Genomic DNA, 12,461 nt, shown 5'->3' on the forward strand with positions numbered 1-12,461 from the left:
CCTGTCAACCTGTTTTTCTCCTAATGCAAGCAAATTTCTCTTATTGGTCTGAAGGACAAAGTTCACATCCCTGGTGCAATTTATCTATCAATCAAATTTGACCCATTGTGTAATACAGAAGAAGGTTGTGACGAATTGCTCATTTCAAGCTGCTTTGACTTCAAACAAGACCTGCACAGATTCAGTGGACCACCCAAAAAGTGGGCCGACTTCGAACTTCCTGGTGAGTATACATTTTATGCTTTGGTCACATGAAGAAGTGTGACACTTTGCAATGTAAACGTTGCTGTTTTTTTCTCTTTTAATTGATTTTAATTGAAGAGCAACCGTCCTTATAATTTTTATTTCAGAAATCAGTAATACTGGTCAAAATAAGCAACATTGTACTATATTTTATCAGAGAAATCTGCTTCTTTCTCCACCTGGACTGATTAGTCATTCTCAAAATTCTCAATTCCCAAATGTCATCTGTATTCAGTGAAGAAAGATTATTACATATCTTTGCATCGTATCAGTAGCATCTGTCACCTCCTGTGTAGAGAGGGGGACTGCCTCTAGCTCTTTCCTCCTCCTGTATAGCATCTGATCAGTAGCACCTCTCATCTCCTATGTCAGTAATGTAAAATCTGTCTTCACTGAATACAGATTTTACCCGGAAATTGAGTTTTGATAATGATGGATCAGTCCTGGCAGAGAAAGAAGCAGATTTTTCTGATAAGGGTATACTACAAAGGTTATTTTTATGTGACTTATTGATTTATGAAATAAAAATTGTAATGATGGCTTCTCTTTAAGTTTATAATCCTCAGACGTAAATGGGAAAGAACAGTTGTGACGTGATCTTTTATACTGCTGACTATATTGTATGAACGTTTATATTTGCAGAACATAATTTATAGAACAGTAATCATTTTTCTTTGAGGTTGAATATCCTGACCTTTTCCTTACATTTCTTATTTGTAGGCGACACGTTGTTTTACCGATTTACATCTGACATGAGCTGCACGGAATGGGGATACAAGTTCACAGTGGCTGCAGGACATAGAGGACGATTTCACACAGGTCAGCGTAAATCATTTTTTCTTGTTTCGGCTTTTTATGTCTGTCTTTTTAGACAAAACCTATAATCAGATGATTGAATCCACTTTACTCTTCAACCCACCTTTATCAATGCTCCTCTCATAAGAAGTCTAATCACTTGTGGTCTGTGGGTTATGAAAATGGACGTTGCCTAATGTTTTACAATTTGCACCCCAAAAAATATTCACCACAATTTTAGTGCAATTTTTTGCCTTAAATTACAGTCTTACAGTTGGACAGATTTATCAAATGGCATGAGGTGCTTTGAAAAACTGGCGCATGTTAAGGCTATCTAGTCTAAATTTACACTGTTTAAGAATTGTACTGTTTTGCTAAATATGGCCTGTAACACATAATACATCTGTCGACATCCTAAGTAAGGATCACATGAAGCATAGATTAATCACAAAAATATATAGCATACCATAGGACGTCCCTCCAATAAGACACATTGCAGGTTTCTATTTTTTTTACATTCCACGTTTAGACAGCAGAAAATAAAATACCATATTTCCTATGAATTCAAATATTCCTAGGGGTGTAAAAATATAGGAGGTTAACATCGCTAATTTTAATTCAACATATGTTTGTTAGTGTTTTTCTGCACTGTATGAAATCTATACATATACCTTTACAGCATGCACATTATGCATGCTCTCTATCGATCACACACATACCACACTGCTGCATGCCCAGAACATGCACAATCAGCTCTGCTATAGCTACGAACGCGGCTCTGCGGCTGCCGCCGCTCACCTCTAAGCAACCTGCACATTGTGTGTACACTACCATGAAGTTCCTTCCAGACATGTGACTGATCAGCTAGTCAGTCCTGCAACATCCTTGCAGCTTTAGGCTATAATAATAATAATCTTTATTTTTATATAGCGCTAACATATTCCGCAGCGCTTTACAGTTTTGCACACATTATCATCACTGTCCTCGATGGGGCTCACAATCTAAGTTCTCTATCAGTATGTCTTTGGAATGTGGGAGGAAACCGGAGAATAGCAGCTGTCATCGACACCTATCTCTAGGCTTAGTAGTGAAAAGGTGTCAGCCAGACACCCTCATTACTAAGCCAAGTAAACGCACATACGCACGCACATACACGCATACGTGCGCACACATATACACGCACACATATATACACACGCACACATATATACACATACACAAACATATACACATATACACACACATACACACACACACACACACACACTATATACACACACACACACACACATATACACACACACTGTCACAAGCCTATGTAGGAGCGTTAACAGAACAAATGTACATAGGCTGTAACCTGACAGAAATTGATAATTTTAAAGGAAAAAATGGGAAAAAAATTGCGTGGGCTCCCGCGTAATTTTAATAACCAGCAGATGGAAAGCTGAGGGCTGAAAATATTCTAGGAAGGAGCCAATAGCCATAAAAGTTCCCAGGCTACTAATAGCTCACAGCTATTTGCTTAGACTTTACTGGCAAGTAAAAAAATGACATAGGGTCCGCCTATAAAAATCTAACCAGCAAAGGCTAGGCAGACAGCTGCTGGCTGATATTAATAGCCTAGGAAGGGGCCATGCATATTAGCCCCTCCCAAACTAAAAACTTCAGCGCTCAGCTGCCCCAGAAAAGGTGCATCTATAAGATGCGCCAAATCTGGCACTTAGCCTCGTTCTTCCCACTTGCCCTGTAGGGATGGCAAGCGGGGTTCATATTTGTGGGGTTGATGTCACTCTTGTATTGTCAGGTAACATCAAGTCCACAGGTTAGTTTTTGGAGGGGTGTCTATAAGACGCCTATCCATTAGTAACCCCATAGTGATCTATATAATTGTCTAAGGGTCACTTCCGTCTTTCTGTCCTTCTGTCTTTCTGTCTGTCACGGATATTCATTGGTCGCGGCCTCTGTCATGGAATCCAAGTCGCAGATTGGTCTCGCCAGCTACCTGTCATGGCTGCCGCGACCCATCAGTGACGGCCAGAGTCCGATTAGTCCCTCCCTACTCCCCTGCAGTCGACGCCCGCTCCATACTCCCCGCAGTCACCGCTCACACAGGATTAATGCCAGCGGTAACGGACCGCGTTATGCCGCGGGTAACTCACTCCGTTACTGCCGCTATTCACCCTGTGTGACCAAGTTTTTGCTATTGAAGCTGCCTATGCAGCGTCAATAGTAAAAACATCTAATGTTAAAAATAATTTTAAAAAATAACAAATCATTATATACTCACATTTCGCGACGCTCCGGTGACCTCCAGCAGGTTCCGGTACCAAGAATGGTATGGGAGAAGGACCTGCCGTGACGTCACGGTCATGTGACCGCGACGTCGTCACAGGCCCGCACGAGAAGAACCTGCCATGACGTCACGGTCATGTGACCGCGACGTCATCACAGGTCCTGCGCGAGAATGACCTGCCATGACGTCACGGTCATGTGACCGAACTACAAGGGGCCCTCCGAAGGTGGGTATATGTTTATTTTTTATCCTGTGACATGCGTGGCTGGGCAATATACTATGTGGCTTGGCAATATACTACGTGACTGGCCAATATACTACGTGGCTGGGCAATATACTACGTGGCTCTGTGCTGTATACTACGTCGCTGTGCAATATACTACGTGGCTCTGGGCTGTATGCTACGTCACTGGGCAATATACTACGTGGCTGGGCAATATACTACGTGGCTGGGCAATATTCTACGTGGCTGGGCAATATACTATGTGGACATGCATATTCTAGAATACCCGATGCGTTCGAATCGGGCCACGATCTAGTATTGTATAAAAAACACACCCAGAATAAAGTCCTTTATTTGAATTATTGACACAGACTCCTTTAATAATCTCAATTAAACCATACTCACTGAACGCCAAAGCCAACGTCTCCTGCAACAAAAATAAAATGGTAAACCACAATATTCCTCACCTGTCCATCGAAAAGATAATTCATAATGTCCCACAACAATCCTGATCACTTTGAAAGCAGTCATATCAGTAACTGCACTCAAAGACAGCCGGCGATACACTGACGGGAAGTAATCGCTCCTGCAGTGCATCACTGAGCTGCCGTGCGAGTTCACCGGAGTTCATCAGCTGATCACCTCCAGTGATCTCCCTTACGGCACCACTGCTGCGTGTAAAAGTTGTGTGCACACGTTGCGGATTCGTGTGGATTTTTCCGACCGTTTTTGCAAAATCCGCAGGTAAAACACACTGCGTTTTACCCACGGATTTCCTGCGGTTTTTGTGTGGATTGCACCTGCGGTTTTACACCTGCGGAGGAGTAGGTGTAAACCGCTGTGGAATCCGCACAAAGAATTGACATGCTGTGGAAAATACAACGCAGCGTTTCCGCTCAGTAGTTTCCGCAGCATGTGCACTGCGGATTTGGTTTTCCATAGGTTTACATGGTACTGTAAACCGCATGGAAAACGGCTGCGAATCCACAGCGGCCAATCCGCTGCGGATCCGCAGCCAAATCCGCAACATGTGCACATAGCCTCAGTGAGCGCATCAGAGCTGATGAACTCTGGTGAACTCTCACTGCAGCTCATTGATACAGTGTGGGAGCGATTACCTCCTGTCAGTGTATCGCTGGCGGCCGGATGTGACTGTTCTACACACGAGATCGCCGTGAGACGCTCGGCATTACATGGACTATGGGGGACAGATGTGTATATGGTGGTTTATTATTTTACATTTTTTCTAGGAGAAGAGGGCATCAGGGATTTGGTGTTAGGTGAGTATGATGTTTTTTTATTTTTCTTTGAATATGTATGTAATTTTACTTTTTTTTTTTTTTTTAAACTGTAAGCACAGGCGCCGGCAGATGACTCTCTCATTAGCGGCACCTGCTGTCATTGTTATCAGTGCCAGCAGCCATCCCCGATGGGAGCGATAGTCTCATCGGTCCATGCCTGCAGGTCACTGTCACAGCTGCGGGGGCACACTGACATCTGACAGTGTTACCCCACAGTGCCGTGACCAACAATACCGGCGGTAGCGTTACCACGGGTAACAGTCACAGCTGCTGTTCACGATGACAGCATGACCCCGCAGCACTCTGACTGGCGGCCTTACTGGCGGTAGCGTTACCACTGATGAGAACCACCGCGCCGGTGTTTCCCACGCTGTCAGACAGATGACAGCATGGGAAGCTCCATAGCTCCAAGACTGTAGAAAAGCGCAAAACTAAAACTCAGCAAATCCGCAAACATTTTTACACCTGCTTTTTTGCTGCGGATATGACTCTCAGTTGAAGTCAGTGGGTGCAGAAACGCAAAAAGAATTGACATGCTGCAGAAAAAAACGCACTGCAATTACTTGAGGAAAATTACTGATCATGTACACAGGATTGTCGTTGAATAAGCTTGCATAAGGTTTCCATATCGTTTTTGGCCTATTTCCGCATAGAAAAAATGCAGTGAAAACGCATCAGAAATGCACTGTGTTCACATAGCCTTAGTGATTTGCAGGTTGTGGTAGCTTCCTCTGCTGCACTGATCAGACAGATCAGTATTGGGTTGGAGCGAGAGCTGCGCTGCTGGATAGTTCTCTCGGTGATCAGGAAGGATGCAGTGCCAGTGTTCTCTTCAATCATGAGAAGCTGCATCCAGGCTGTGAGACACACACTTACTTAGCAAACATTTGTTCTTGCTAAAAAAGTGCATCTTGTAATCCAAAAATATAGTATATGACACACAGAGAAAACTGAGAAGTGGAGGGACGCAACTTGTTAAGATGGTCAGTAGCACTCCCAAGTATTAAAGGGAACCTGTCACCCCGTTTTTTGAGATTGAGCTATAAATACTGTTAAATAGGGCCTGCGCTGTGCGTTACTATAGTGTATGTAGTGTACCCTGATTCCCCATGTATGCTGAGAAATACATTACCAAAGTCGCCGTTTTCGCCTGTCAATCAGGCTGGTCTGGTCAGGTGGGCGTGTTCACAGCGCTCTTTTCTTCCCCAGCTTTCCGTTGGTGGCGTAGTGGTGTGCGCATGTCCAGAGTTCCGACTTCCCTGCACCCACGTGAAGACACAGCGCGCGATCTGCGCTGTAATCCCTTGCATCGGTGGGGGCGGCCATCTTCCTGGGGCCGCGCGTGCGCAGATGGAGTGCTCTGCTGCACGGGGCTTCAGGAAAATGGCCGCGGGATGCCGCGCGTGCGCATTAGAGATCGCGGCGGCCATTTTCCCAAAGCCGAGTTTGTCGGAACTCTGGACATGCGCACACCACTACGCCACCAACGGAAAGCTGGGGAAGAAAAGAGCGCTGTGAACACGCCCACCTGACCAGACCAGCCTGATTGACAGGCGAAAACGGCAGGCCCTATTTAACAGTATTTATAGATCAATCTCAAAAAACGGGGTGACAGGTTCCCTTTAAAGTGTACAATATATTGTTAGCATACATGAGAAACCAAGTACAGACAAGCAAACATCAATAGTGTTCACATATATTAATGACCTCAATTGGTATATTAAATATATGATTTAATATACATGTAATAAATGTCGCACTCTTGAAATAGTACCAAGGATCTTTAACTCTTAAGTGGATGAAGACCAGGTAAGTATATCGTAACAAGGGTCTTGAACCCTTAGGGGAATGAAGACCAGGTAAGTATAAGGCATACGTGTACAGTGACTACATAAAAAGTGACTGTCAGAGCATATTTTCTTACCATTTAAACTGCATTGCACGTGCCGGAGTCCTTTATACAGCCAGACACCATGTGTCGTGTATGTCCTGGGCTAATACAGGTTTGCATTTTGTCTTTTAGGATTTGAAATTTTAAAACAAATGTTGTCTGACCAAAGAGTTATCCCTCATATCCCTCTGTCCAGTGTATGGCAATGGCAGGTAGATGTGGCATGCCGGCAGACTGGCCACCAGAGATTAAAGGCAATCCATTTATTACTAAAGATGTTGCAGCTTAGTAATGTCAGGTGAGAAGACTAATACATAATTTCAGTTTCTTTAAAAGCATCAATTCCACTTTTATATTATTTACACATTATGTTCTAGGATTATCTTTCTTATTTACCACCACTTTTACTTCTGTGTGTCAGTAGCTTATAACCTGGGGGAATTGAGGACTAAAGCCAACTAGGATCTGCCCTGATGGGGCTTCTGTACTTTATGCAAATGATTAACTTCCTCTGTGCTGCGCTTTTGTAGAGATTGTGACCTGAGACTGTTGAAGCCATTATGGACAGTTTTCACATCTATGGAAAATGTAGCTGGTCAATATGGCACTAGCTCTGGAGTTCTTCTTCCCCTGCACAGAGCACTCACTGAACTTTTCTTCCTTGCAGAGAATTGTGCAAATGTAAGTATATTCTAAAGAAGTCGTAGTTTCTGTACATGGTGACTAAATGCAGCTTAGCGTAACCGTCTTTCTATTTATTTGTTTTCCCAAAAATCAGTAGTACACGTGAAAATGAGAAGCTTTGTAATATATCTGATAAGACAAATCTGCTTCTTTCTACTCCTGGACTGATGGTTTATTGTTAAATGTCTCAATCCACAGGTAAAATCTGTCATCCGGGAATATATAGTTTCCCATTACTGACATAGGAGATGACAGTTAGTGCTCATAAAATTCTATGGAGAACTGTAACTGTCATTTCAGGAGAATTTTCACCAGCGTGCCTGTTTTTTGCCTGTATCTCCTCCCATTACAGTGTTTCCTTTTTTTTAATGTGTACTATTGATTTGTGAAATATTTAAATTTTGGTTACTCTTAAAACAAGTTTACATAATAAGACGGAGTTACTTCAAACAAAACAATCTATAGCATACCAATATTGAGGGTAAACTGTACTTGTCTCCTGACGCTAATTGGCATTTGGGAGAAGTGTTGTTGGCCACTTTCATCCAAAAAGCATCGCTAGTGTTGTCAACAATGCTGTTTCCCTGGGAGCTCTTCTAGATCAGAGGTGTCAAACTGCATTCCTCGAGGGCCGCAAACAGGTCATGTTTTCAGGATTTCCTTGTATTGCACAAGGTGCTGGAATCATTCTGTGCAGGTGATTAAATTATCACCTGTGCAATACAAGGAAATCCTGAAAACACGACCTGTTTGCGGCCCTCGAGGAATTCAGTTTGACACCTCTGTTCTAGATGATCCTTCCAAATGTCATTTTCGCTAAATACTCGGAGTTCGGACCCAACCATCCAAAACTCTGGTACTGAGAACACTTTTCCCATTTGTTTAAACAATGCCATTCATTGCAGGATTCCGCTTTAATGATGATACCAGGCACAATGGTTGTCACTAGTGAATTAGTTTTTCAGCTATTGATTGTAGATTGCGGGTAACTTGGTAGAACATGCTGACGGGTATAACTGCCTTGGATCTCCATACAATGTAGGATGAGTAGAGGTTTCCGATTACAAGGCAGGAATTATTTTATGTTTCCACATATCTTTAATGTACATAAAGTTTTTGGTAGCTATATAATAACAATTTGTTTTGTCACTGCAGGACTTCGGTTGCTTACAGGATTATCTAATTAGTTTAACCACAGATGATCAAATCACCTATTACACCGAACAGGTATGTCTGTTGGCGTTTTTCTATGTATTGATCGCTTGGAGGCTACACACGTTTTGTTTGAATGGCAGAACATTCTGAAACTCCCTTCACTACTTAATATTTCTCTGTAATAGGCTTAAAAATTAATCCAGATTAGTTGACATTGTTTTAATATGGCGTCTACTTTTGTGGAGCCAGCGCTAGGTGACCACACGTGGCATGAACTTAAATGCCCCTTTTTCAGGTGTCCCCACCGTATTAGTGTTAGTCAACAGTAATCTATTCTCTTTGCTCCATGGTCTTGTCTTCATAATCGTGCTGCTCCTTCTGTGTCAGGTCAGGGCAAGGCATGTGTGAGACCCCCAGCAAAAGCTAAACACTTGCTATGTAACACAGTGTCATGCAAAGCAGAAAATAAAAACTGCACGTTTCTGTATAGCTGGACATTTGGCTCCCAATCTGTTTTCACCCTTTAGCCAAAGAAAAAGGTAGAGCGGCTATCTGTATGTAAATCTAAAACTCGCCTTGTATTATCTGCGTGGATTCTTTCCTCTGCTCTGTTCAAAACTGGGATCGCTGAGGATTCCAGTGCTCTGACCCCCAGCGATCAGTAAGGGATAACGTACTATTTTGGGACTGACAAGGGACTAGTAGTGTTTAAATCAGTACTAAAAACTCCTTTAATTAAATTATATAAGAAAGATTTAAAACTAAAAACGGTATACTGCATCATAGGAGAAAAATGAAATTGAACTAAACTGTGCCACCATACTTTCCTCAATATTAAGAAAACGAATCCCTGTAATGGTCTTTTAATTATTTGTATTTGCAGGCACTGAAAAACATTGCTGCTATAAGCTTTGCGATCAACTACCCAAACAAATCAACCAGTGTATGGACGGAATGAGAATACGGCAGGGTACCCTGTGAAATCACCACTCGATACTTATGAAGATCACCACATAGGAAATGCGTACTGGACACAGTACATCAATACATGCACCTAACTATTAACATTTGCACTTAATACACAATGATTCTTTCAGCACCACTATGTGCAGCACTAGGTCTTAAATGCTATAGGATTTTATTTTTTTTTTCTGCGCAATATGGGAAAACATGATGATTATATAGAAAGATAATGGCCATTGGTATGAAACCATTGGAAATCAAGTTAAAAGCAGAGAGAATCGGCCGGATTGTCTATAATAACTTCTCATAGGAAAGCAGATATCTGATGGGTTTCTTTGGGCCACATTATATTTTGCACTAGTTTTCCTAATTATCCCTATCTCTGTGTCCACTCTTATATTCTGTTCATCGGACTTCTTTTGTACCTGGTTCATGTTAATTTAATGGCAAGTGATTAAGATTTTCAATGAATGATTTCAGATAATACAGGTCTGCCTTGTTTTGCTGTTTTAAAAAAGGGATAATGAACATTTTCTGTGTTTTCTACAGAACGTTATGTCTATAGGAACTGCTGCATGCCAATACCTAGAATACTGTTAATTCTACTTTAATGTAACAAGGGGAATATGGTACTCACTACATTGCCGGCAGCAGATCGCTTATTAAAAGCAATGGCATAATTCACACAGAGAATTGCGATACTTTGGGGAAGATCTGTTTGTAGTCTTCAGTACTTTGGTCTGTTAGTGAGCATGCATCGCTGCTGAATGCAGGCTCCACTAATGATCGTTATGGTGTCATTCGCCACTATCTCACGTTCTCATGTTCAGAAAAGCGGCACTTAGTGTCACTCGAAAATAAATACTTGAATTTCTCATTACACGGCATCTTATTTATTTTTCTTTATATATTTCTGGTGATCTAAAGTTTTAACCACTGGGTTTCAGGTGACCCAGAGCAGTTCAAGATAACGGAAGTATGGAAAGGATTCCATAGAATTTTAGATAGTTTAAGCTTCCTTGTGCCATGTCAATAATATAACTTGATAACAGAAGGCAAAGAGGATCGTCCATCCCCCTGTGAAAAAGGGCGTTTTATATATGCTTGTTAGCTAGTAGGTTTTTCAAGCGTTCTTCATTCTCCTATCCCATACGTAATTTTATCAGCTTAACATACAGTTTATGTAGTAAGGAATATTCAATGCATGACCATTTTCTAGCAGTGCAGACTTACTTTCACATTGTCCACAAAACAGGTGCTTTTCCTATAAATTTAAACAATGGAAACCTAAAATATCAGAGATGTCTGGGATATATGGCTTAAATTTAAAAGTAAAAATAAGACGAATGGGGCAAAGATATATCAGCCTTGCATGAATTCCTATGCTTTCTTCCCGATGGAACTAGCACAGGCCATTCTAGTTGTCTGCATCGGAAGGCGATGTCACCATTCTTCTGGCTACTCGAGGCGGGTGACCAAAATGGTGCATTATCTGAGAACTATCCGATAGCACGCAGTCTTAGTTATCTGGCACTGCAGCCAAAGAATCCTGTGTCAGAAGAACGGTGTCATGATCACTTCCGGTGTTAGCACAGACCACCGGAGAGTCCTGATCTGGTCCTAGCGGGTGATTGTAGGTGAGTATACCAGATTTTGACGTTTCCCACCACCACCAATGCCCCTGGAAACATTGTTAGTTATACCCACAATGGCACTATGGCTTGTTCTCAGGCTTAGCTTTATATTGTGTTCTATTGCCTAGTCTTAACGTATACTCAGTTTACATGATGTAGGCACTTAAATCCATACATAATCAATAGGTAGGTGATTATTTGCTGTTTTTTTAACCTATAATTGTGTTTATCGGTGCATAACACCATATTATTTTTTTTGCCTGTACTGCAACACGCTTTTATTGAACCACATTTCTACTGTTTTCTTCCTGATTTGTCTATAAACTGTACATTTAATTTGCTTAGAAATATTTTACTAAGATAAATCTGTTTTGCATCTTGGAGACTACAAATGGGCTCTGTAGTTGGTATTGCTGGATTGTACCAGAAGTGGCCAGTGCATGGCGTCCTGTCTGTAGCAGAGGAGCATGATTTGCACTTCCCAGGTAGTAGTAATGTATCTTCTGTCCTCCCCTTATATTTCATTATTTTGAGTCATTCACACTGTGGCTCACAGAACATATTGCAAAATAAGAGGACTGTTCAACAATGCTTAAGAAAACATCAATTGTTCTGATGTGGCTAGCACCATTTACGAAGACATTGCTCGCTTAATGGTATGCTAACAAAATGTGCCTAAGATATACAGTTTAATATGTAGACACAAATACACACTGTATTTGAGATTTGTTTCTGAAATTCTCTTGTTTTACAAACCAATTTTATTATGTTTTTTTTTTCTTTTTTAAGGGTTTGAGAGATTTTTATTTGGTTGTAAAGAAATATACTATATTATAAATTTCTCATGTAAAAAGTTATACATATGATCTCAATATACTGGGAATATATTGTAAAAAAAAAACTATATCACTAATAAAATATAGTGAATGCAACCGTTTGATATTTTGTTGTGAATTTAGCACATTATAGGTCATCCTACCCTGGAGGTCCATCTAAAGTAGATATTGTATCTCAAAGTTACGTATAATGTGGAAGGTTATCTGCAATGGCCCGTCCAATCCACGTTTCATTTTCTTACAGAAAACTGTTATTCAAAGTGTTTTTATTCCATTTTGTGACCTAATGATCCATTTAGAGAGACATGTTAACTGGCTTATTTACTAGGACGATGAATACTGATGGGAACAAAATGCCCATTAATATGATCCCCATGCAACATCTTGTCAGTAGAATATCCCGTGGTTACCAACTGCCTATTAATAGTGATTTTTTTTTTCCT

General features: G+C 41.2%; 1 protein-coding gene across 1 annotated transcript in view; it reads left to right on the plus strand.

Moving 5' to 3' along the window:
* LOC138670277 (zinc finger ZZ-type and EF-hand domain-containing protein 1-like) overlaps positions 1-12,114 on the plus strand; it is a 306,056-nt gene extending 293,942 nt beyond the window's left edge. The window contains exons 50-55 of the mRNA XM_069757472.1: positions 55-223; positions 964-1,062; positions 6,879-7,044; positions 7,277-7,427; positions 8,586-8,657; positions 9,469-12,114. Of these exons, the coding sequence (XP_069613573.1) occupies positions 55-223; positions 964-1,062; positions 6,879-7,044; positions 7,277-7,427; positions 8,586-8,657; positions 9,469-9,543 (732 nt within the window). The 3' untranslated portion in view covers positions 9,544-12,114. The remainder of the gene's footprint in view (positions 1-54; positions 224-963; positions 1,063-6,878; positions 7,045-7,276; positions 7,428-8,585; positions 8,658-9,468) is intronic.
* The last annotated feature ends 347 nt before the right edge of the window (positions 12,115-12,461 follow it).

Source organism: Ranitomeya imitator, chromosome 3 (genome assembly GCF_032444005.1).
Source record: "Ranitomeya imitator isolate aRanImi1 chromosome 3, aRanImi1.pri, whole genome shotgun sequence".
Classification (NCBI taxonomy): domain Eukaryota; kingdom Metazoa; phylum Chordata; class Amphibia; order Anura; family Dendrobatidae; genus Ranitomeya; species Ranitomeya imitator.